The sequence below is a fragment of the Salvelinus fontinalis genome, chromosome 7 (assembly GCF_029448725.1).
Source record: "Salvelinus fontinalis isolate EN_2023a chromosome 7, ASM2944872v1, whole genome shotgun sequence".
In the NCBI taxonomy this organism is placed as follows: Eukaryota; Metazoa; Chordata; class Actinopteri; order Salmoniformes; family Salmonidae; genus Salvelinus; species Salvelinus fontinalis.
Window position 1 is genome coordinate 338,970 of NC_074671.1, and position 27,487 is coordinate 366,456.

The 27,487-nt window shown below is 43.7% G+C and overlaps 1 protein-coding gene across 2 annotated transcripts in view; it reads left to right on the forward strand.

The window, feature by feature from the left end:
- The window catches only part of ptchd1 (patched domain containing 1), a 141,308-nt gene that overhangs the window by 30,319 nt on the left and 83,502 nt on the right, over window positions 1-27,487 (forward strand). For both annotated transcript variants that reach the window (XR_008760106.1, XM_055928143.1), the window contains exons 5-7: window positions 18,995-19,225; window positions 23,867-24,099; window positions 24,178-24,416. Coding sequence is in view for 1 of the 2 variants with exons in the window: in XM_055928143.1 (XP_055784118.1) it covers window positions 18,995-19,225; window positions 23,867-24,099; window positions 24,178-24,416 (703 nt within the window). In the remaining variant the exon portion in view is untranslated. The remainder of the gene's footprint in view (window positions 1-18,994; window positions 19,226-23,866; window positions 24,100-24,177; window positions 24,417-27,487) is intronic.

The following is a 27,487-nucleotide window of genomic DNA, read 5'->3' on the forward strand; positions in this document are numbered from 1 at the left end:
CAGCCAAGCCAAATCAAATCAAATTTCATTGGTCACATACACGTGATTAGCAGATGTTATTGCGGGTGTAGCGAAATGCTTGTGCTTCTAGCTCCGACAGTGCAGTAATATACCCCACACACTCCACTGGCTTCCAGTCGAAGCTCGCATCCACTACAAGACAATGGTGTTTACCTACAGAACAGCAAGTGGAACTGTCCCTCCCTTCAGGCTGTGCTCAAACCCTACACCCCAACCCAAGCACTTCATTCTACCACCTCAGGTCTCTTGGCCCTCTCGCACTACGGGAGGGCAATATTTGCCCAGTCCAAGCTCTTCTCTGTCCTGGCACCCCGATGGTGGAACCAGCCTCCCCCCGAAGCCAGAACAGTGGAGTCCCATCTTCCGAAACCATCTGAAACCCTACCTTCAAACAATATCTTGAAGAATCCTCCTCCCCTCAACCATTACTTGAGTCCTCCCATCCAGAGGCTGCACTCCCAGTGGCCGGGGACTTTAATGCAGGGAAACTTAAATCAGTTTTACCTTATTTCTATCAGCATGTTAAATGTGCAACCAGAGGGAAAAAAACTTTAGACCACTTTTACGCCACACACAGAGGCGCGTACAAAGCTCTCCCTCCATTTGGCAAATCTGACCACAATTCTATCCTCCTGATTCCTGCTTTCAAGCTAAAATGAAAGCAGGAAGCACCAGTGACTCGGTCTATAAAAAAGTGGCCAGATGAAGCAGATGCTAAGCTACAGGACTGTTTTGCTATCACAGACTGGAATATGTTCTGTTACTCCTCCAATGGCATTGACGAGTACATCACATCAGTCACTGGCTTTATCAATAAGTGCATCGAGCACGTCGTCCCCACAGTGACTGTACGTGCATACCCCAACCAGAAGCCATGGATTACAGGCAACATTCACATGAAGATAAAGGGTAGAGCTGCCACTTTCAAGGAGCGGGACTCTAACCCGGAAGCTTATAAGAAATCCCGCTATGCCCTCCGACAAACTGTCAAAGAGGTAAAACGTCAATACAGAACTAAGATCGAAATGTACTACACCGGCTCCAACGCTCGTCGGATGTGGCAGGGCTTGCAAACTATCAGACTTCAAAGGGAAGCACAGCCGCGAGAGTTGCCCAGTGACACAAGCCTACCAGACGAGCTAAGTAACCTCTATGCTCGCTTCAAGGCAAGTAACACTGAAACATGCATGAGAGCATCAGCTGTTCCGGACGACTGTGTGATCACGCTCTCCGCGGCCGATATGAGTAAGACCTTAAAACAGGTCAACATTCACAAGGCCGCAGGGCCAGACGGCTTACCGTGGACGTGTACTCCGAGCATGCGCTGACCAACTGGCAAGTGTCTTTACTGACATTTTCAACATGTCCCTGTCTGAGTCTGTAATGCCAACATGTTCAAGCACAACACAATAGTCCCTGTGCCCAAGAACACCAAAGGTAACCTGCCTAAATGACTACTGACCCGTAGCACTCACATCTGTAGCCATGAAATGCTTTGAAAGGCTGGTCATAGCTCACATCAACACCATTATCCCAGAAACCCTAGACCCACTCCAATTTGCATACCGCCCCAACAGATCCACAGATGATGAAATCTGTATTTAACTCTACACTGCCCTGTCCCACCTGGACAAAAGGAACACCTATGTGAGAATGCTGTTCATTGACTTACAGCTCAGCGTTCAACACCATAGTCCCCTCAAAGCTCATCACTAAGCTAAGGACCCTGGGACTAAATACCTCCCTCTGCATCTGGATCCTGGACTTCCTGACAGGCAGACCCCCAGGTGATAAGAGTAGGTAACAACACATCCGCCATGCTGATCTTCAACACGGGGGCCCCTCGGGTGTGTGCTCAGTCCCCTCCTGTACTCCCTGTTCACTCATGACTGCATGGCCAGGCACGACTCCAACACCATCATTAAGTTTGCCGATGACACAATAGTAGACCTGATCACCGACAACGAAGAGACAGCCTGTATGGAGGAGGTCAGAGAACTGGCCGTGTGGTGCCAGGACAACAACTTCTCCCTCAACGTGATCAAGACAAAGGAGATGATTTTGGACTACAGGAAAAGGAGGACGGAGCACGCCCCCATTCTCATCGACCGGGCTTTAGTGGAGCAGGTTGAGAGCTTCAAGCTCCTTGGTGTCCACATCACCAACAAGCTATCATGGTTTAAACATACCAAGACAGTTGTGAAGAGGGCACGACAACGCCTATTCCCCGTCAGGAGACTGAAAAGATTTGGCATGGATCCTCAAATCCTCAAAAAGTTCTACAGCTGCACCATCAAGAGCATCCTGACGGGTTGCATCACTGCCTGGTATGGCAACTGCTCGGCTTCTGACCGCAAGGCACTACAGAGGGTAGTGCACACGGCCCAGTATATCACTGGGGCCAAGCTTCCTGCCATCCAGGACCTCTATACCAGGCGGTGTCAGAAGAAGGCCATAAAAATTGTCAGACTCCAGCCACCCCAGTCATAGACTGTTCTCTCTGCTACCGCAAACGGTACCGAAGCGCCAAGTCTTGGTCCAAGAGGCTTCTTAACAGCTTCTACCCCCAAGCCATAAGACTCGTGAACAGCTAATCAAATGGCTACCCAGACTATTTGCATTGCCCTCCTCCCCTCTTCTACGCTGCTGCTACTCTGTTATTATCTATGCATAGTCACTTTAACTCTACCTACATGTACATATTACCTCGACACCGGTACCCCCTGTATATATCCCCGCTATTGTTATTTACTGCTGCTCTTTAATTATTTGTTACTCTTATCTCTTACTTTTTTTTTAGGTATTTTCTTAAATCTCTATTGTTGGTTAAGGGCTTGTAAGTAAGCATTTCAAGTCAAATCAAATCAAATTGATTTATATAGCCCTTCTTACATCAGCTGATATCTCAAAGTGCTGTACAGAAACCCAGCCTAAAACCCCAAACAGCAAGCAATGCAGGTGTAGAAGCACGGTGGCTTGGAAAAACTCCCTAGAAAGGCCAAAACCTAGGAAGAAACCTAGATAGGAACCAGGCTATGAGGGGTGGCCAGTCTTCTTCTGGCTGTTCCGGGTGGAGATTATAACAGAACATGGCCAAGATGTTCAAATGTTCATCAAATAATAATAATCGCAGTGGTTGTCGAGGGTGCAGCAAGTCAGCACCTCAGGAGTAAATGTCAGTTGGCTTTTCATAGCCGATCATTCAGAGTATCTCTACCGCTCCTGCTGTCTCTAGAGAGTTGAAAACAGCAGGTCTGGGACAGGTAGCACGTCCGGTGAACAGGTCAGGGTTCCATAGCCGCAGGCAGAACAGTTGAAACTGACAAAGCAGCATGACCAGGTGGACTGGGGACAGCAAGGAGTCATCATGCCCGGTAGTCCTGACGTATGGTCCTAGGGCTCAGGTCCTCAGAGAGAAAGAGAGAATTAGAGAGTGCATACTTAAATTCACACAGGACACCGGATAAGACAGGAGAAGTACTCCAGATATAACAGACTGACCCTAGCCCCCCAACACATAAACTACTGCAGCATAAATACTGGAGCCTGAGAGGAGGGGTCAGGAGACACTGTAGCCCCATCCGATGATACCCCCGGACAGGGCCAAACAGGCAGGATATAACCCCACCCACTTTGCCAAAGCACAGCCCCCACACCATTAGAGGGATATCTTCAACCACCAACTTACCATACTGAGACAAGGCTGAGTATAGCCCACAAAGATCTTCACCACGGCACAACCCAAGGGGGGGCGCCAACCCAGACAGGAAGATCGCGTCAGTGACTCAACCCACTCAAGTGACGCACCCCTCCTAGGGACGGCCAGTGACTCAGCCACTGTAAGGTGTTCACCTGTTGTATTTGGAGCATGTGACAAATAAAATTGGATTTGATTTATATCCAGTCAGTAACAACACATTTATTTCCAATATTGTTCAATGTTAGGGTTTAAAGCTCTGTTGTTGAGAGTGAGGTATGGTATGTAATGGGTAGTCTAGTGACCATACACACACACAAGCGCTGGTATATGCAGCATTCCAAGGTGTGTGATAACTCCGCCCACACACTGTGAATGGCATCGCTGTTTCCTAGTAACTGTAACCACGCACATGATCCCTATTGTCTTCTTGCCATGGAAACAGAACAGAATACTTCCTAATCTGTGGATACTTCTCCCAATACAGTGTTTGTATTGTATTATTGGACATATACAAACAGTATAATTATAGGAACATAATTATATACATACAGGTCCATATGGTAGTAGGTGGATTATAGTATCGGTGCATACAGTGCATTCTAAAAGTATTCAGACCCCTTCCCTTTTTTCACATTTTGTTACGTTACAGCCTTGTTATAAAATGTATTAAATCATTTTTTCCCCTCATTAATCTACAAACCCCATAATGACAGAGCGAAAACAGTTTCCCCTCATTAATCTACAAACCCCATAATGACAGAGCGAAAACAGTTTCCCCTCATTAATCTACAAACCCCATAATGACAGAGCGAAAACAGTTTCCCCTCATTAATCTACAAACCCCATAATGACAGAGCGAAAACAGTTTCCCCTCATTAATCTACAAACCCCATAATGACAGAGCGAAAACAGTTTTTCCCCTCATTAATCTACAAACCCCATAATGACAGAGCGAAAACAGTTTCCCCTCATTAATCTACAAACCCCATAATGACAGAGCGAAAACAGTTTCCCCTCATTAATCTACAAACCCCATAATGACAGAGCGAAAACAGTTTCCCCTCATTAATCTACAAACCCCATAATAACAGAGCGAAAACAGTTTTTCCCCTCATTAATCTACAAACCCCATAATGACAGAGCGAAAACAGTTTTTCCCCTCATTAATCTACAAACCCCATAATGACAGAGCGAAAACAGTTTTTCCCCTCATTAATCTACAAACCCCATAATGACAGAGCGAAAACAGTTTTTCCCCTCATTAATCTACAAACCCCATAATGACAGAGCGAAAACAGTTTCCCCTCATTAATCTACAAACCCCATAATGACAGAGCGAAAACAGTTTCCCCTCATTAATCTACAAACCCCATAATGACAGAGCGAAAACAGTTTTTCCCCTCATTAATCTACAAACCCCATAATGACAGAGCGAAAACAGTTTTTCCCCTCATTAATCTACAAACCCCATAATGACAGAGCGAAAACAGTTTTTCCCCTCATTAATCTACAAACCCCATAATGACAGAGCGAAAACAGTTTTTCCCCTCATTAATCTACAAACCCCATAATGACAGAGCGAAAACAGTTTCCCCTCATTAATCTACAAACCCCATAATGACAGAGCGAAAACAGTTTTTCCCCTCATTAATCTACAAACCCCATAATGACAGAGCGAAAACAGTTTTTCCCCTCATTAATCTACAAACCCCATAATGACAGAGCGAAAACAGTTTTTCCCCTCATTAATCTACAAACCCCATAATGACAGAGCGAAAACAGTTTTTCCCCTCATTAATCTACAAACCCCATAATGACAGAGCGAAAACAGTTTTTCCCCTCATTAATCTACAAACCCCATAATGACAGAGCGAAAACAGTTTTTCCCCTCATTAATCTACAAACCCCATAATGACAGAGCGAAAACAGTTTTTCCCCTCATTAATCTACAAACCCCATAATGACAGAGCGAAAACAGTTTTTCCCCTCATTAATCTACAAACCCCATAATGACAGAGCGAAAACAGTTTCCCCTCATTAATCTACAAACCCCATAATGACAGAGCGAAAACAGTTTTTCCCCTCATTAATCTACAAACCCCATAATGACAGAGCGAAAACAGTTTCCCCTCATTAATCTACAAACCCCATAATGACAGAGCGAAAACAGTTTCCCCTCATTAATCTACAAACCCCATAATGACAGAGCGAAAACAGTTTCCCCTCATTAATCTACAAACCCCATAATGACAGAGCGAAAACAGTTTTTCCCCTCATTAATCTACAAACCCCATAATGACAGAGCGAAAACAGTTTCCCCTCATTAATCTACAAACCCCATAATGACAGAGCGAAAACAGTTTCCCCTCATTAATCTACAAACCCCATAATGACAGAGCGAAAACAGTTTCCCCTCATTAATCTACAAACCCCATAATGACAGAGCGAAAACAGTTTTTCCCCTCATTAATCTACAAACCCCATAATGACAGAGCGAAAACAGTTTCCCCTCATTAATCTACAAACCCCATAATGACAGAGCGAAAACAGTTTCCCCTCATTAATCTACAAACCCCATAATGACAGAGCGAAAACAGTTTCCCCTCATTAATCTACAAACCCCATAATGACAGAGCGAAAACAGTTTCCCCTCATTAATCTACAAACCCCATAATGACAGAGCGAAAACAGTTTCCCCTCATTAATCTACAAACCCCATAATGACAGAGCGAAAACAGTTTTCCCCTCATTAATCTACAAACCCCATAATGACAGAGCGAAAACAGTTTTTCCCCTCATTAATCTACAAACCCCATAATGACAGAGCGAAAACAGTTTTCCCCTCATTAATCTACAAACCCCATAATGACAGAGCGAAAACAGTTTTTCCCCTCATTAATCTACAAACCCCATAATGACAGAGCGAAAACAGTTTTCCCCTCATTAATCTACAAACCCCATAATGACAGAGCGAAAACAGTTTCCCCTCATTAATCTACAAACCCCATAATGACAGAGCGAAAACAGTTTTTCCCCTCATTAATCTACAAACCCCATAATGACAGAGCGAAAACAGTTTTCCCCTCATTAATCTACAAACCCCATAATGACAGAGCGAAAACAGTTTTCCCCTCATTAATCTACAAACCCCATAATGACAGAGCGAAAACAGTTTTCCCCTCATTAATCTACAAACCCCATAATGACAGAGCGAAAACAGTTTTCCCCTCATTAATCTACAAACCCCATAATGACAGAGCGAAAACAGTTTCCCCTCATTAATCTACAAACCCCATAATGACAGAGCGAAAACAGTTTTCCCCTCATTAATCTACAAACCCCATAATGACAGAGCGAAAACAGTTTTCCCCTCATTAATCTACAAACCCCATAATGACAGAGCGAAAACAGTTTTCCCCTCATTAATCTACAAACCCCATAATGACAGAGCGAAAACAGTTTCCCCTCATTAATCTACAAACCCCATAATGACAGAGCGAAAACAGTTTTCCCCTCATTAATCTACAAACCCCATAATGACAGAGCGAAAACAGTTTCCCCTCATTAATCTACAAACCCCATAATGACAGAGCGAAAACAGTTTCCCCTCATTAATCTACAAACCCCATAATGACAGAGCGAAAACAGTTTCCCCTCATTAATCTACAAACCCCATAATGACAGAGCGAAAACAGTTTTCCCCTCATTAATCTACAAACCCCATAATGACAGAGCGAAAACAGTTTCCCCTCATTAATCTACAAACCCCATAATGACAGAGCGAAAACAGTTTCCCCTCATTAATCTACAAACCCCATAATGACAGAGCGAAAACAGTTTCCCCTCATTAATCTACAAACCCCATAATGACAGAGCGAAAACAGTTTTTCCCCTCATTAATCTACAAACCCCATAATGACAGAGCGAAAACAGTTTCCCCTCATTAATCTACAAACCCCATAATGACAGAGCGAAAACAGTTTCCCCTCATTAATCTACAAACCCCATAATGACAGAGCGAAAACAGTTTCCCCTCATTAATCTACAAACCCCATAATGACAGAGCGAAAACAGTTTCCCCTCATTAATCTACAAACCCCATAATGACAGAGCGAAAACAGTTTCCCCTCATTAATCTACAAACCCCATAATGACAGAGCGAAAACAGTTTCCCCTCATTAATCTACAAACCCCATAATGACAGAGCGAAAACAGTTTTTCCCCTCATTAATCTACAAACCCCATAATGACAGAGCGAAAACAGTTTTCCCCTCATTAATCTACAAACCCCATAATGACAGAGCGAAAACAGTTTCCCCTCATTAATCTACAAACCCCATAATGACAGAGCGAAAACAGTTTCCCCTCATTAATCTACAAACCCCATAATGACAGAGCGAAAACAGTTTTTCCCCTCATTAATCTACAAACCCCATAATGACAGAGCGAAAACAGTTTTCCCCTCATTAATCTACAAACCCCATAATGACAGAGCGAAAACAGTTTCCCCTCATTAATCTACAAACCCCATAATGACAGAGCGAAAACAGTTTCCCCTCATTAATCTACAAACCCCATAATGACAGAGCGAAAACAGTTTCCCCTCATTAATCTACAAACCCCATAATGACAGAGCGAAAACAGTTTCCCCTCATTAATCTACAAACCCCATAATGACAGAGCGAAAACAGTTTCCCCTCATTAATCTACAAACCCCATAATGACAGAGCGAAAACAGTTTCCCCTCATTAATCTACAAACCCCATAATGACAGAGCGAAAACAGTTTCCCCTCATTAATCTACAAACCCCATAATGACAGAGCGAAAACAGTTTCCCCTCATTAATCTACAAACCCCATAATGACAGAGCGAAAACAGTTTCCCCTCATTAATCTACAAACCCCATAATGACAGAGCGAAAACAGTTTCCCCTCATTAATCTACAAACCCCATAATGACAGAGCGAAAACAGTTTTCCCCTCATTAATCTACAAACCCCATAATGACAGAGCGAAAACAGTTTCCCCTCATTAATCTACAAACCCCATAATGACAGAGCGAAAACAGTTTCCCCTCATTAATCTACAAACCCCATAATGACAGAGCGAAAACAGTTTCCCCTCATTAATCTACAAACCCCATAATGACAGAGCGAAAACAGTTTCCCCTCATTAATCTACAAACCCCATAATGACAGAGCGAAAACAGTTTTCCCCTCATTAATCTACAAACCCCATAATGACAGAGCGAAAACAGTTTTCCCCTCATTAATCTACAAACCCCATAATGACAGAGCGAAAACAGTTTCCCCTCATTAATCTACAAACCCCATAATGACAGAGCGAAAACAGTTTCCCCTCATTAATCTACAAACCCCATAATGACAGAGCGAAAACAGTTTCCCCTCATTAATCTACAAACCCCATAATGACAGAGCGAAAACAGTTTCCCCTCATTAATCTACAAACCCCATAATGACAGAGCGAAAACAGTTTCCCCTCATTAATCTACAAACCCCATAATGACAGAGCGAAAACAGTTTCCCCTCATTAATCTACAAACCCCATAATGACAGAGCGAAAACAGTTTCCCCTCATTAATCTACAAACCCCATAATGACAGAGCGAAAACAGTTTTCCCCTCATTAATCTACAAACCCCATAATGACAGAGCGAAAACAGTTTTCCCCTCATTAATCTACAAACCCCATAATGACAGAGCGAAAACAGTTTCCCCTCATTAATCTACAAACCCCATAATGACAGAGCGAAAACAGTTTTCCCCTCATTAATCTACAAACCCCATAATGACAGAGCGAAAACAGTTTCCCCTCATTAATCTACAAACCCCATAATGACAGAGCGAAAACAGTTTCCCCTCATTAATCTACAAACCCCATAATGACAGAGCGAAAACAGTTTTCCCCTCATTAATCTACAAACCCCATAATGACAGAGCGAAAACAGTTTCCCCTCATTAATCTACAAACCCCATAATGACAGAGCGAAAACAGTTTCCCCTCATTAATCTACAAACCCCATAATGACAGAGCGAAAACAGTTTTCCCCTCATTAATCTACAAACCCCATAATGACAGAGCGAAAACAGTTTTCCCCTCATTAATCTACAAACCCCATAATGACAGAGCGAAAACAGTTTCCCCTCATTAATCTACAAACCCCATAATGACAGAGCGAAAACAGTTTTCCCCTCATTAATCTACAAACCCCATAATGACAGAGCGAAAACAGTTTTCCCCTCATTAATCTACAAACCCCATAATGACAGAGCGAAAACAGTTTCCCCTCATTAATCTACAAACCCCATAATGACAGAGCGAAAACAGTTTCCCCTCATTAATCTACAAACCCCATAATGACAGAGCGAAAACAGTTTTTCCCCTCATTAATCTACAAACCCCATAATGACAGAGCGAAAACAGTTTCCCCTCATTAATCTACAAACCCCATAATGACAGAGCGAAAACAGTTTCCCCTCATTAATCTACAAACCCCATAATGACAGAGCGAAAACAGTTTCCCCTCATTAATCTACAAACCCCATAATGACAGAGCGAAAACATTTTCCCCTCATTAATCTACAAACCCCATAATGACAGAGCGAAAACAGTTTCCCCTCATTAATCTACAAACCCCATAATGACAGAGCGAAAACAGTTTCCCCTCATTAATCTACAAACCCCATAATGACAGAGCGAAAACAGTTTTCCCCTCATTAATCTACAAACCCCATAATGACAGAGCGAAAACAGTTTCCCCTCATTAATCTACAAACCCCATAATGACAGAGCGAAAACAGTTTCCCCTCATTAATCTACAAACCCCATAATGACAGAGCGAAAACAGTTTCCCCTCATTAATCTACAAACCCCATAATGACAGAGCGAAAACAGTTTTTCCCCTCATTAATCTACAAACCCCATAATGACAGAGCGAAAACAGTTTTCCCCTCATTAATCTACAAACCCCATAATGACAGAGCGAAAACAGTTTTTCCCCTCATTAATCTACAAACCCCATAATGACAGAGCGAAAACAGTTTTCCCCTCATTAATCTACAAACCCCATAATGACAGAGCGAAAACAGTTTCCCCTCATTAATCTACAAACCCCATAATGACAGAGCGAAAACAGTTTTCCCCTCATTAATCTACAAACCCCATAATGACAGAGCGAAAACAGTTTTTCCCCTCATTAATCTACAAACCCCATAATGACAGAGCGAAAACAGTTTTCCCCTCATTAATCTACAAACCCCATAATGACAGAGCGAAAACAGTTTTTCCCCTCATTAATCTACAAACCCCATAATGACAGAGCGAAAACAGTTTTCCCCTCATTAATCTACAAACCCCATAATGACAGAGCGAAAACAGTTTTCCCCTCATTAATCTACAAACCCCATAATGACAGAGCGAAAACAGTTTTCCCCTCATTAATCTACAAACCCCATAATGACAGAGCGAAAACAGTTTTTCCCCTCATTAATCTACAAACCCCATAATGACAGAGCGAAAACAGTTTTCCCCTCATTAATCTACAAACCCCATAATGACAGAGCGAAAACAGTTTTCCCCTCATTAATCTACAAACCCCATAATGACAGAGCGAAAACAGTTTTCCCCTCATTAATCTACAAACCCCATAATGACAGAGCGAAAACAGTTTTTCCCCTCATTAATCTACAAACCCCATAATGACAGAGCGAAAACAGTTTTCCCCTCATTAATCTACAAACCCCATAATGACAGAGCGAAAACAGTTTTCCCCTCATTAATCTACAAACCCCATAATGACAGAGCGAAAACAGTTTCCCCTCATTAATCTACAAACCCCATAATGACAGAGCGAAAACAGTTTTCCCCTCATTAATCTACAAACCCCATAATGACAGAGCGAAAACAGTTTCCCCTCATTAATCTACAAACCCCATAATGACAGAGCGAAAACAGTTTCCCCTCATTAATCTACAAACCCCATAATGACAGAGCGAAAACAGTTTCCCCTCATTAATCTACAAACCCCATAATGACAGAGCGAAAACAGTTTTCCCCTCATTAATCTACAAACCCCATAATGACAGAGCGAAAACAGTTTCCCCTCATTAATCTACAAACCCCATAATGACAGAGCGAAAACAGTTTCCCCTCATTAATCTACAAACCCCATAATGACAGAGCGAAAACAGTTTCCCCTCATTAATCTACAAACCCCATAATGACAGAGCGAAAACAGTTTTCCCCTCATTAATCTACAAACCCCATAATGACAGAGCGAAAACAGTTTCCCCTCATTAATCTACAAACCCCATAATGACAGAGCGAAAACAGTTTCCCCTCATTAATCTACAAACCCCATAATGACAGAGCGAAAACAGTTTCCCCTCATTAATCTACAAACCCCATAATGACAGAGCGAAAACAGTTTCCCCTCATTAATCTACAAACCCCATAATGACAGAGCGAAAACAGTTTCCCCTCATTAATCTACAAACCCCATAATGACAGAGCGAAAACAGTTTCCCCTCATTAATCTACAAACCCCATAATGACAGAGCGAAAACAGTTTTCCCCTCATTAATCTACAAACCCCATAATGACAGAGCGAAAACAGTTTTCCCCTCATTAATCTACAAACCCCATAATGACAGAGCGAAAACAGTTTTCCCCTCATTAATCTACAAACCCCATAATGACAGAGCGAAAACAGTTTTCCCCTCATTAATCTACAAACCCCATAATGACAGAGCGAAAACAGTTTCCCCTCATTAATCTACAAACCCCATAATGACAGAGCGAAAACAGTTTTTCCCCTCATTAATCTACAAACCCCATAATGACAGAGCGAAAACAGTTTTCCCCTCATTAATCTACAAACCCCATAATGACAGAGCGAAAACAGTTTTCCCCTCATTAATCTACAAACCCCATAATGACAGAGCGAAAACAGTTTCCCCTCATTAATCTACAAACCCCATAATGACAGAGCGAAAACAGTTTCCCCTCATTAATCTACAAACCCCATAATGACAGAGCGAAAACAGTTTCCCCTCATTAATCTACAAACCCCATAATGACAGAGCGAAAACAGTTTCCCCTCATTAATCTACAAACCCCATAATGACAGAGCGAAAACAGTTTCCCCTCATTAATCTACAAACCCCATAATGACAGAGCGAAAACAGTTTTCCCCTCATTAATCTACAAACCCCATAATGACAGAGCGAAAACAGTTTCCCCTCATTAATCTACAAACCCCATAATGACAGAGCGAAAACAGTTTCCCCTCATTAATCTACAAACCCCATAATGACAGAGCGAAAACAGTTTCCCCTCATTAATCTACAAACCCCATAATGACAGAGCGAAAACAGTTTCCCCTCATTAATCTACAAACCCCATAATGACAGAGCGAAAACAGTTTCCCCTCATTAATCTACAAACCCCATAATGACAGAGCGAAAACAGTTTCCCCTCATTAATCTACAAACCCCATAATGACAGAGCGAAAACAGTTTCCCCTCATTAATCTACAAACCCCATAATGACAGAGCGAAAACAGTTTCCCCTCATTAATCTACAAACCCCATAATGACAGAGCGAAAACAGTTTCCCCTCATTAATCTACAAACCCCATAATGACAGAGCGAAAACAGTTTCCCCTCATTAATCTACAAACCCCATAATGACAGAGCGAAAACAGTTTTCCCCTCATTAATCTACAAACCCCATAATGACAGAGCGAAAACAGTTTCCCCTCATTAATCTACAAACCCCATAATGACAGAGCGAAAACAGTTTCCCCTCATTAATCTACAAACCCCATAATGACAGAGCGAAAACAGTTTTCCCCTCATTAATCTACAAACCCCATAATGACAGAGCGAAAACAGTTTCCCCTCATTAATCTACAAACCCCATAATGACAGAGCGAAAACAGTTTCCCCTCATTAATCTACAAACCCCATAATGACAGAGCGAAAACAGTTTCCCCTCATTAATCTACAAACCCCATAATGACAGAGCGAAAACAGTTTCCCCTCATTAATCTACAAACCCCATAATGACAGAGCGAAAACAGTTTCCCCTCATTAATCTACAAACCCCATAATGACAGAGCGAAAACAGTTTCCCCTCATTAATCTACAAACCCCATAATGACAGAGCGAAAACAGTTTCCCCTCATTAATCTACAAACCCCATAATGACAGAGCGAAAACAGTTTCCCCTCATTAATCTACAAACCCCATAATGACAGAGCGAAAACAGTTTCCCCTCATTAATCTACAAACCCCATAATGACAGAGCGAAAACAGTTTCCCCTCATTAATCTACAAACCCCATAATGACAGAGCGAAAACAGTTTCCCCTCATTAATCTACAAACCCCATAATGACAGAGCGAAAACAGTTTCCCCTCATTAATCTACAAACCCCATAATGACAGAGCGAAAACAGTTTCCCCTCATTAATCTACAAACCCCATAATGACAGAGCGAAAACAGTTTCCCCTCATTAATCTACAAACCCCATAATGACAGAGCGAAAACAGTTTCCCCTCATTAATCTACAAACCCCATAATGACAGAGCGAAAACAGTTTCCCCTCATTAATCTACAAACCCCATAATGACAGAGCGAAAACAGTTTTCCCCTCATTAATCTACAAACCCCATAATGACAGAGCGAAAACAGTTTTTCCCCTCATTAATCTACAAACCCCATAATGACAGAGCGAAAACAGTTTCCCCTCATTAATCTACAAACCCCATAATGACAGAGCGAAAACAGTTTCCCCTCATTAATCTACAAACCCCATAATGACAGAGCGAAAACAGTTTCCCCTCATTAATCTACAAACCCCATAATGACAGAGCGAAAACAGTTTCCCCTCATTAATCTACAAACCCCATAATGACAGAGCGAAAACAGTTTCCCCTCATTAATCTACAAACCCCATAATGACAGAGCGAAAACAGTTTCCCCTCATTAATCTACAAACCCCATAATGACAGAGCGAAAACAGTTTCCCCTCATTAATCTACAAACCCCATAATGACAGAGCGAAAACAGTTTCCCCTCATTAATCTACAAACCCCATAATGACAGAGCGAAAACAGTTTCCCCTCATTAATCTACAAACCCCATAATGACAGAGCGAAAACAGTTTCCCCTCATTAATCTACAAACCCCATAATGACAGAGCGAAAACAGTTTCCCCTCATTAATCTACAAACCCCATAATGACAGAGCGAAAACAGTTTCCCCTCATTAATCTACAAACCCCATAATGACAGAGCGAAAACAGTTTCCCCTCATTAATCTACAAACCCCATAATGACAGAGCGAAAACAGTTTCCCCTCATTAATCTACAAACCCCATAATGACAGAGCGAAAACAGTTTCCCCTCATTAATCTACAAACCCCATAATGACAGAGCGAAAACAGTTTCCCCTCATTAATCTACAAACCCCATAATGACAGAGCGAAAACAGTTTCCCCTCATTAATCTACAAACCCCATAATGACAGAGCGAAAACAGTTTCCCCTCATTAATCTACAAACCCCATAATGACAGAGCGAAAACAGTTTCCCCTCATTAATCTACAAACCCCATAATGACAGAGCGAAAACAGTTTCCCCTCATTAATCTACAAACCCCATAATGACAGAGCGAAAACAGTTTTCCCCTCATTAATCTACAAACCCCATAATGACAGAGCGAAAACAGTTTCCCCTCATTAATCTACAAACCCCATAATGACAGAGCGAAAACAGTTTCCCCTCATTAATCTACAAACCCCATAATGACAGAGCGAAAACATTTTCCCCTCATTAATCTACAAACCCCATAATGACAGAGCGAAAACAGTTTCCCCTCATTAATCTACAAACCCCATAATGACAGAGCGAAAACAGTTTCCCCTCATTAATCTACAAACCCCATAATGACAGAGCGAAAACAGTTTCCCCTCATTAATCTACAAACCCCATAATGACAGAGCGAAAACAGTTTTTCCCCTCATTAATCTACAAACCCCATAATGACAGAGCGAAAACAGTTTCCCCTCATTAATCTACAAACCCCATAATGACAGAGCGAAAACAGTTTCCCCTCATTAATCTACAAACCCCATAATGACAGAGCGAAAACAGTTTCCCCTCATTAATCTACAAACCCCATAATGACAGAGCGAAAACAGTTTTTCCCCTCATTAATCTACAAACCCCATAATGACAGAGCGAAAACAGTTTCCCCTCATTAATCTACAAACCCCATAATGACAGAGCGAAAACAGTTTCCCCTCATTAATCTACAAACCCCATAATGACAGAGCGAAAACAGTTTCCCCTCATTAATCTACAAACCCCATAATGACAGAGCGAAAACATTTTCCCCTCATTAATCTACAAACCCCATAATGACAGAGCGAAAACAGTTTCCCCTCATTAATCTACAAACCCCATAATGACAGAGCGAAAACAGTTTCCCCTCATTAATCTACAAACCCCATAATGACAGAGCGAAAACAGTTTCCCCTCATTAATCTACAAACCCCATAATGACAGAGCGAAAACAGTTTCCCCTCATTAATCTACAAACCCCATAATGACAGAGCGAAAACAGTTTTCCCCTCATTAATCTACAAACCCCATAATGACAGAGCGAAAACAGTTTCCCCTCATTAATCTACAAACCCCATAATGACAGAGCGAAAACAGTTTCCCCTCATTAATCTACAAACCCCATAATGACAGAGCGAAAACAGTTTCCCCTCATTAATCTACAAACCCCATAATGACAGAGCGAAAACAGTTTCCCCTCATTAATCTACAAACCCCATAATGACAGAGCGAAAACAGTTTCCCCTCATTAATCTACAAACCCCATAATGACAGAACGAAAACAGTTTCCCCTCATTAATCTACAAACCCCATAATGACAGAGCGAAAACAGTTTCCCCTCATTAATCTACAAACCCCATAATGACAGAGCGAAAACAGTTTCCCCTCATTAATCTACAAACCCCATAATGACAGAGCGAAAACAGTTTCCCCTCATTAATCTACAAACCCCATAATGACAGAACGAAAACAGTTTCCCCTCATTAATCTACAAACCCCATAATGACAGAGCGAAAACAGTTTCCCCTCATTAATCTACAAACCCCATAATGACAGAGCGAAAACAGTTTCCCCTCATTAATCTACAAACCCCATAATGACAGAGCGAAAACAGTTTTTCCCCTCATTAATCTACAAACCCCATAATGACAGAGCGAAAACAGTTTCCCCTCATTAATCTACAAACCCCATAATGACAGAGCGAAAACAGTTTCCCCTCATTAATCTACAAACCCCATAATGACAGAGCGAAAACAGTTTCCCCTCATTAATCTACAAACCCCATAATGACAGAGCGAAAACAGTTTTTAAGACATTTTTGCATGTTTTTTATTTATTTATTTACAGAAATACCTTAAGTATTCAGACCATTTGCTATGAGACTCAAAATTGAGCTCCGGTGCATCCTGTTTCCATTGATCATCCTTGAGATGTTTCTACTACTTGATTGGAGTCCACCTGTGGTAAATTTAAATGATTGGACATGACTTAGAAAGACACCTAGACACCTGTCTATATAAGGTCCCACAGTTGACAGTGCATGTCAGAGCAAAAACCAAACCATGAGGTCAAAGGAATTGTTCGTAGAGCTCCGAGACAGGATTGTGTTGAGGCACAGATCTGGGGAAGGGTACCAAAACATTTCTGCAGCATTGAAGGTCCCCAAGAACACAGTGGCCTCCATCATTCTTAAATCAAAGAAGTTTGGAAAACCCAAGACTCTTCCTAGAGCTGGCCGACCGGCCAAACTGAGCAATCGTGGGAGAAGGGCCTTGGTCAGGGAGGTGACCAAGAACCCAATGGTCACTCTGACAGAGCTCCAGAGTTCCTCTATGGAGATGGGAGAACCTTCCAGAAGGACAACCATCTCTGCAGCACTCTACCAATCAGGCCTTTATTGTAGCCACTCCTCAGTAAAAGACACATGACAGCCTGCTTGGAGTTTGCCAAAAGGCACCTAAAAGACTTTGACCATGAGAAACAAGATTCTCTGGTCTGATGAAACCAAGATTGAACTATTTGGCTTGAATGCCAAGTGTCAGGTCTGGAGGAAACCTGTCACCTTCCCTATGTTGAAGCATGGTGGTGGCAGCATCATGCTGTGGGGATGTTTTTCAGCGGCAGGGACTGGGAGACTAGTCAGGATCGAGGGAAAGATGAGATCCTCGATGAAAACCTGCCCCAGAACGCTCGGGACCTCAGAAGGGGGTGAAGGTTCACCTTCCAACAGGACAACGACCCTAAGCACACAGCCAAGACAATGCAGGAGTGGCTTTGGGACAAGTCTCTGAATGTCCTTGAGTGGCCCAGCCAGAGTCCGGACTTGAACATCTCTGGAGAGATCTGAAAAAAGCTGTGCTGTGATGCTCCCCATCCAACCTGACAGAGCTTGAGAGGATCTGCAGAGAAGAATGGGAGAAATCCCCAAAATACAGGTGTGCCAAGCTTGTAGTGTCATACCAAATAAGACTTGAGGCTGTAATCGCTGCCAAAGGTGCTTCAACAAAGTACTGAATAAAGGGTCTGAATACTAATGTAAATGTGATATTTCAGTTTTAATAAAGGTGCACATGTTTCTAGAAACCTGTTTTTGCTTTGTCATTATGGGGTATTGTGATGTCATTATGGGGTATTGTGATGTCATTATGGGGTATTGTGATGTCATTATGGGGTATTGTGATGTCATTATGGGGTATTGTGATGTCATTATGGGGTATTGTGATGTCATTATGGGGTGTTGTGTGTAGATTAATGATGGGGGGGAAAAAACTATTTAATCAATTTTAGAGTAATGCTGTGACATAACAAAATGTGGAAAAAGTCAAGGGGTCTGAATACTCCGATTGCACTGTATATTATATGTGTCATGACGTTGGGTTGGGGGTAGGTTTATGACAGTCATAAATACTGTGTAACTGTATATTATATGTGTCATGACGTTGGGTTGGGGGTAGGTTTATGACAGTCATAAATACTGTGTAACTGTATATTATATATTATATTATATGCATACAGGTACTTCCATGTTCCAAAAGAACAGCCTTGTTTCCTGTGTAATGATATCGCTACTGCTTGAATGGATTGGTAAAGAAACACAGAAATAAAGAATTCTCTCTCTCTCTCTTCAGCTCCATCGTGCTGTCGTTCAGCTCCAGGTTCCAGTGTTGGGGTTCAACTACTCTTTCTCCCACCTCTGTCTTCTCGACGACAAGAATACCTGCATCATCGATGACATCATCCGATCCCTGGAGGACAGCCAATCAGCTCGCTTCGCTAACCGTTCTTCCCTTCCTCTGCGCTACCCAATCACACGTCTGGCTGACGGGCGGATGGCCTACATTGGTCACCAGTTAGGAGGGGTGTGTACTGTGTATTTTCATTGGTCACCTGTTAGGATGAGTGTGTATTGTGTATTTTCATTGGTCACCTGTTAGGATGAGTGTGTACTGTGTATTTTTATTGGTCACCTGTTAGGATGAGTGTGTATTGCGTCTGATTTGAGACTAGAGTTGCACAATTCTGGCAACTTTCCACAAAGTTCCCAGGTTTTCCTCAAATACAAGTTGGAAGATTTCCAGAATCAGAAGGGAATGAGCAGGAAATAAGATTTCCAGAATCAGAAGGGAATGAGCAGGAAGTAAGTCCTCCAACCAGGATTTCTGGACAACCTGAGGGGTATAGAGATACTCAGGGTTTTCTAAAGCTAACCAGCTTCAGTTAACTTCACACTCCATCCAAGTACTCGAACGGTGGATATTGCTCGTCCTCCTGCCTCTAACTCTAGCAGGCTTGTAACTCTGCGTTCATGTCACACCTGGCTAGTCGACCGCTCTTCATTGAGACTATGCTGAAACATCAATCCATGGGTGAGTCGGTGGCACATTTTAATTTGTGCCGAAATTCAAAATGAAAGAAAATGATCTTGCAGATTCAGCAGGTTAAGGAGTGAAATAGACTTTTAGAAGTGCTTTAATTGTATTACTTGTCGTTATCTTAGGATTGCATTGATAAGCATACCAATCACTTCTATCTGTGGAACAGCTTGTTGCTGCATTGATAAGCATACCAATCACTTCTATCTGTGGAACAGCTTGTTGCTGCATTGATAAGCATACCAATCACTTCTATCTGTGGAACAGCTTGTTGCTGCATTGATAAGCATACCAATCACTTCTATCTGTGGAACAGCTTGTTGCTGCATTGATAAGCATACCAATCACTTCTATCTGTGGAACAGCTTGTTGCTGCATTGATAAGCATACCAATCACTTCTATCTGTGGAACAGCTTGTTGCTGCATTGATAAGCATACCAATCACTTCTATCTGTGGAACAGCTTGTTGCTGCATTGATAAGCATACCAATCACTTCTATCTGTGGAACAGCTTGTTGCTGCATTGATAAGCATACCAATCACTTCTATCTGTGGAACAGCTTGTTGCTGCATTGATAAGCATACCAATCACTTCTATCTGTGGAACAGCTTGTTGCTGCATTGATAAGCATACCAATCACTTCTATCTGTGGAACAGCTTGTTGCTGCATTGATAAGCATACCAATCACTTCTATCTGTGGAACAGCTTGTTGCTGCATTGATAAGCATACCAATCACTTCTATCTGTGGAACAGCTTGTTGCTGCATTGATAAGCATACCAATCACTTCTATCTGTGGAACAGCTTGTTGCTGCATTGATAAGCATACCAATCACTTCTATCTGTGGAACAGCTTGTTGCTGCATTGATAAGCATACCAATCACTTCTATCTGTGGAACAGCTTGTTGCTGCATTGATAAGCATACCAATCACTTCTATCTGTGGAACAGCTTGTTGCTGCATTGATAAGCATACCAATCACTTCTATCTGTGGAACAGCTTGTTGCTGCATTGATAAGCATACCAATCACTTCTATCTGTGGAACAGCTTGTTGCTGCATTGATAAGCATACCAATCACTTCTATCTGTGGAACAGCTTGTTGCTGCATTGATAAGCATACCAATCACTTCTATCTGTGGAACAGCTTGTTGCTGCATTGATAAGCATACCAATCACTTCTATCTGTGGAACAGCTTGTTGCTGCATTGATAAGCATACCAATCACTTCTATCTGTGGAACAGCTTGTTGCTGCATTGATAAGCATACCAATCACTTCTATCTGTGGAACAGCTTGTTGCTGCATTGATAAGCATACCAATCACTTCTATCTGTGGAACAGCTTGTTGCTGCATTGATAAGCATACCAATCACTTCTATCTGTGGAACAGCTTGTTGCGTTGTGGCCATAGACATATAATCCATAGCCGGGTTTAGGAACCTCTAAACCTGAGAATTTAACTGTTAAACTCATGGGTACACTAGCAATAGCTGCCAGTCCTGACTTGAATGGGAACTGCTATCCTATGTCTGGTTGGTTACGGCTGTTAGTTTGCCTTTAACAAATGTGAAAATATAATTGCGAGAAAAACATACAGTTTGGAAAGCAAATGTTGTCCTTACTAAATGTGTCACGTGATACATATTTTAATGACGTTTTTTACACACAAAAAAAACCCATTTGATTATAAAATACCTCGAATGAAAGGGACGATGACACAATCTTTGCAAGAGGAAGGGAATCTAATTTCATTGGTCCTCAACTTGTGGCTCAGACACTTAATTCAGGATGAATGGAGTTAGCTCTGAGTTAGCCTGCACCCGAGCAGGATAGTTCTGAAGGACTTGTTGCCATAGAAATGTACCTGGCTCTCTCCTCAGTTACCTCGCTAACTCTTTAAACCTGTTTCGTAGGATATCCCTTTTTGGGAAAGTTATGCAACATTTCTTTAAACGCAGCCTTTCTTCTGCTAACAACCCTTTACTGACCCTTATTACCGCCCTCAGGTGACCTTTCCCCTTCTTTAGGGTCAGGGTTAGGGTTAGCTAACCCTGGCCCTTATTACTGCCCTCAGGTGACCTTTCCCCTTCTTTAGGGTCAGGGTTAGGGTTAGGGTTAGCTAACCCTGACCCTTATTACCGCCCTCAGGTGACCTTTCCCCTTCTTTAGGGTCAGGGTTAGGGTTAGCTAACCCTGGCCCTTATTACTGCCCTCAGGTGACCTTTCCCCTTCTTTAGGGTCAGGGTTAGGGTTAGGGTTAGCTAACCCTGACCCTTATTACCGCCCTCAGGTGACCTTTCCCCTTCTTTAGGGTCAGGGTTAGGGTTAGGGTTAGCTAACCCTGGCCCTTATTACCGCCCTCAGGTGACCTTTCCCCTTCTTTAGGGTCAGGGTTAGGGTTAGGGTTAGCTAACCCTGGCCCTTATTACTGCCCTCAGGTGACCTTTCCCCTTCTTTAGGGTCAGGGTTAGGGTTAGCTAACCCTGGCCCTTATTACCGCCCTCAGGTGACCTTTCCCCTTCTTTAGGGTCAGGGTTAGGGTTAGGGTTAGCTAACCCTGGCCCTTATTACCGCCCTCAGGTGACCTTTCCCCTTCTTTAGGGTCAGGGTTAGGGTTAGCTAACCCTGACCCTTATTACCGCCCTCAGGTGACCTTTCCCCTTCTTTAGGGTCAGGGTTAGGGTTAGGGTTAGCTAACCCTGGCCCTTATTACCGCCCTCAGGTGACCTTTCCCCTTCTTTAGGGTCAGGGTTAGGGTTAGGGTTAGCTAACCCTGGCCCTTATTACCGCCCTCAGGTGACCTTTCCCCTTCTTTAGGGTCAGGGTTAGGGTTAGCTAACCCTGACCCTTATTACCGCCCTCAGGTGACCTTTCCCCTTCTTTAGGGTCAGGGTTAGGGTTAGGGTTAGCTAACCCTGGCCCTTATTACCGCCCTCAGGTGACCTTTCCCCTTCTTTAGGGTCAGGGTTAGGGTTAGGGTTAGCTAACCCTGACCCTTATTACCGCCCTCAGGTGACCTTTCCCCTTCTTTAGGGTCAGGGTTAGGGTTAGCTAACCCTGGCCCTTATTACTGCCCTCAGGTGACCTTTCCCCTTCTTTAGGGTCAGGGTTAGGGTTAGGTTTAGCTAACCCTGACCCTTATTACCGCCCTCAGGTGACCTTTCCCCTTCTTTAGGGTCAGGGTTAGGGTTAGCTAACCCTGGCCCTTATTACCGCCCTCAGGTGACCTTTCCCCTTCTTTAGGGTCAGGGTTAGGGTTAGGGTTAGCTAACCCTGACCCTTATTACCGCCCTCAGGTGACCTTTCCCCTTCTTTAGGGTCAGGGTTAGGGTTAGCTAACCCTGGCCCTTATTACCGCCCTCAGGTGACCTTTCCCCTTCTTTAGGGTCAGGGTTAGGGTTAGCTAACCCTGGCCCTTATTACCGCCCTCAGGTGACCTTTCCCCTTCTTTAGGGTCAGGGTCAGGGTTAGGGTTAGCTAACCCTGACCCTTATTACCGCCCTCAGCTGACCTTTCCCCTTCTTTAGGGTCAGGGTTAGGGTTAGGATTAGCTAACCCTGGCCCTTATTACCGCCCTCAGGTGACCTTTCCCCTTCTTTAGGGTCAGGGTTAGGGTTAGGGTTAGCTAACCCTGGCCCTTATTACTGCCCTCAGGTGACCTTTCCCCTTCTTTAGGGTCAGGGTTAGGGTTAGCTAACCCTGGCCCTTATTACCGCCCTCAGGTGACCTTTCCCCTTCTTTAGGGTCAGGGTTAGGGTTAGGGTTAGCTAACCCTGGCCCTTATTACCGCCCTCAGGTGACCTTTCCCCTTCTTTAGGGTCAGGGTTAGGGTTAGCTAACCCTGACCCTTATTACCGCCCTCAGGTGACCTTTCCCCTTCTTTAGGGTCAGGGTTAGGGTTAGGGTTAGCTAACCCTGGCCCTTATTACCGCCCTCAGGTGACCTTTCCCCTTCTTTAGGGTCAGGGTTAGGGTTAGGGTTAGCTAACCCTGGCCCTTATTACTGCCCTCAGGTGACCTTTCCCCTTCTTTAGGGTCAGGGTTAGGGTTAGCTAACCTTGACCCTTATTACCGCCCTCAGGTGACCTTTCCCCTACTTTAGACGCAGCCTTTCTTCTTTTCCAGGTGCAGGCGTGGGGGGCGGGGCCTGCAGTACAGGGCCCAGGGGGTGTGTCTGGTCGAGGCCAAGGAGTCCGGAGCGCTAGGGCTCTGCAGCTGACCTACTACCTGCAGGCTCGCGGCGCCCTGACGGACAGGGTGGCTAGCCAATGGGAGCAGGCGTTCTGTGGCGAGCTGGGCCGGTTTGGGGCGGGACACCCTGAACTGAGCTTATACCCCTTCACTTCATCCTCTCTAAGGTGTGTGTGTGCATATGTGAGTGTGTGTGTGTCTCTCTCTTCTCTCTACCCCTCTAACTCAGCCCTCTCTCCCCCCAGGACAGACTTCCAGGCGTCGTCCGTGCTGGCTCGGCGCCCCCTGCTGGCCAGTGTATGTGTGTGTTTGGTGTTAGCCGTGGGCTGTTGTTCGATGAGGGACTGTGTGAGAGCTAAACCCTGGCTAGGGCTTTTGGCTCTGCTGTCTATCGCCCTCTCTGGTCTCACTGCTGCTGGCATCCTTAACCTGACTGGAACCACTTACAACTCAACCTACCTGGGGGTACCATTCATACTGCTGGGTGAGTTATGACTATCTACCTGGGGGTACCATTCATACTGCTGGGTGAGTTATAACTACCTATCTACCTGGGGGTACCATTCATACTGCTGGGTGAGTTATAACTCTCTACCTGGGGGTACCATTCATAATGCTGGGTGAGTTATGACTACCTATCTACCTGGGGGTACCATTCATACTGCTGGGTGAGTTATAACTACCTATCTACCTGGGGGTACCATTCATACTGCTGGGTGAGTTATGACTACCTATCTACCTGGGGGTACCATTCATACTGCTGGGTGAGTTATAACTACCTATCTACCTGGGGGTACCATTCATACTGCTGGGTGAGTTATAACTCTCTACCTGGGGGTACCATTCATAATGCTGGGTGAGTTATGACTACCTATCTACCTGGGGGTACCATTCATACTGCTGGGTGAGTTATAACTACCTATCTACCTGGGGGTACCATTCATACTGCTGGGTGAGTTATAACTACCTATCTACCTGGGGGTACCATTCATACTGCTGGGTGAGTTATAACTACCTATCTACCTGGGGGTACCATTCATACTGCTGGGTGACTTATGACTACCTATCTACCTGGGGGTACCATTCATACTGCTGGGTGAGTTATAACTACCTATCTACCTGGGGGTACCATTCATACTGCTGGGTGAGTTATTACTATCTACCTGGGGGTACCATTCATACTGCTGGGTGAGTTATAACTACCTATCTACCTGGGGGTACCATTCATACTGCTGGGTGAGTTATAACTACCTATCTACCTGGGGGTACCATTCATACTGCTGGGTGAGTTATAACTATCTACCTGGGGGTACCATTCATACTGCTGGGTGAGTTATGACTATCTATCTACCTGGGGGTACCATTCATACTGCTGGGTGAGTTATAACTATCTACCTGGGGGTACCATTCATACTGCTGGGTGAGTTATGACTACCTATCTACCTGGGGGTACCATTCATACTGCTGGGTGAGTTATAACTACCTACCTGGGGGTACCATTCATACTGCTGGGTGAGTTATAACCTATCTACCTGGGGGTACCATTCATACTGCTGGGTAAATTATGACTACCTATCTACCTGGGGGTACCATTCATACTGCTGGGTGAGTTATAACTACCTATCTACCTACCTGGGGGTACCATTCATACTGCTGGGTGAGTTATGACTATCTACCTGGGGGTACCATTCATACTGCTGGGTGAGTTATAACTACCTATCTACCTGGGGGTACCATTCATACTGCTGGGTGAGTTATGACTATCTACCTGGGGGTACCATTCATACTGCTGGGTGAGTTATGACTATCTATCTACCTGGGGGTACCATTCATTCTGCTGGGTGAGTTATGACTATCTATCTACCTGGGAGTACCATTCATACTGCTGGGTGAGTTATGACTATCTACCTGGGGGTACCATTCATACTGCTGGGTGAGTTATAACTACCTATCTACCTGGGGGTACCATTCATACTGCTGGGTGAGTTATGACTACCTATCTACCTGGGGGTACCATTCATACTGCTGGGTGAGTTATAACTCTCTACCTGGGGGTACCATTCATACTGCTGGGTGAGTTATGACTATCTATCTACCTGGGGGTACCATTCATACTGCTGGGTGAGTTATAACTACCTATCTACCTGGGGGTACCATTCATACTGCTGGGTGAGTTATAACCTCCTATCTACCTGGGGGTACCATTCATACTGCTGGGTGAGTTATAACTACCTATCTACCTGGGGGTACCATTCATACTGCTGGGTGAGTTATGACTACCTATCTACCTGGGGGTACCATTCATACTGCTGGGTGAGTTATAACTACCTACCTGGGGGTACCATTCATACTGCTGGGTGAGTTATGACTACCTATCTACCTGGGGGTACCATTCATACTGCTGGGTCAGTTATAACTACCTATCTACCTGGGGGTACCATTCATACTGCTGGGTGAGTTATAACCTCCTATCTACCTGGGGGTACCATTCATACTGCTGGGTGAGTTATAACTCTCTACCTGGGGGTACCATTCATAATGCTGGGTGAGTTATGACTACCTATCTACCTGGGGGTACCATTCATACTGCTGGGTGAGTTATAACTACCTATCTACCTGGGGGTACCATTCATACTGCTGGGTGAGTTATAACTACCTATCTACCTGGGGGTACCATTCATACTGCTGGGTGAGTTATAACTACCTATCTACCTGGGGGTACCATTCATACTGCTGGGTGAGTTATGACTACCTATCTACCTGGGGGTACCATTCATACTGCTGGGTGAGTTATAACTACCTATCTACCTGGGGGTACCATTCATACTGCTCGGTGAGTTATTACTATCTACCTGGGGGTACCATTCATACTGCTGGGTGAGTTATAACTACCTATCTACCTGGGGGTACCATTCATACTGCTGGGTGAGTTATGACTATCTACCTGGGGGTACCATTCATACTGCTGGGTGAGTTATGACTATCTACCTGGGGGTACCATTTATACTGCTGGGTGAGTTATAACTATCTACCTGGGGGTACCATTCATACTGCTGGGTGAGTTATGACTACCTATCTACCTGGGGGTACCATTCATACTGCTGGGTGAGTTATAACTACCTATCTACCTGGGGGTACCATTCATACTGCTGGGTGAGTTATAACTATCTACCTGGGGGTACCATTCATACTGCTGGGTGAGTTATGACTATCTATCTACCTGGGGGTACCATTCATACTGCTGGGTGAGTTATAACTATCTACCTGGGGGTACCATTCATACTGCTGGGTGAGTTATGACTACCTATCTACCTGGGGGTACCATTCATACTGCTGGGTGAGTTATAACTACCTACCTGGGGGTACCATTCATACTGCTGGGTGAGTTATGACTATCTATCTACCTGGGGGTACCATTCATACTGCTGGGTAAATTATGACTACCTATCTACCTGGGGGTACCATTCATACTGCTGGGTGAGTTATAACTACCTACCTGGGGGTACCATTCATACTGCTGGGTGAGTTATGACTATCTATCTACCTGGGGGTACC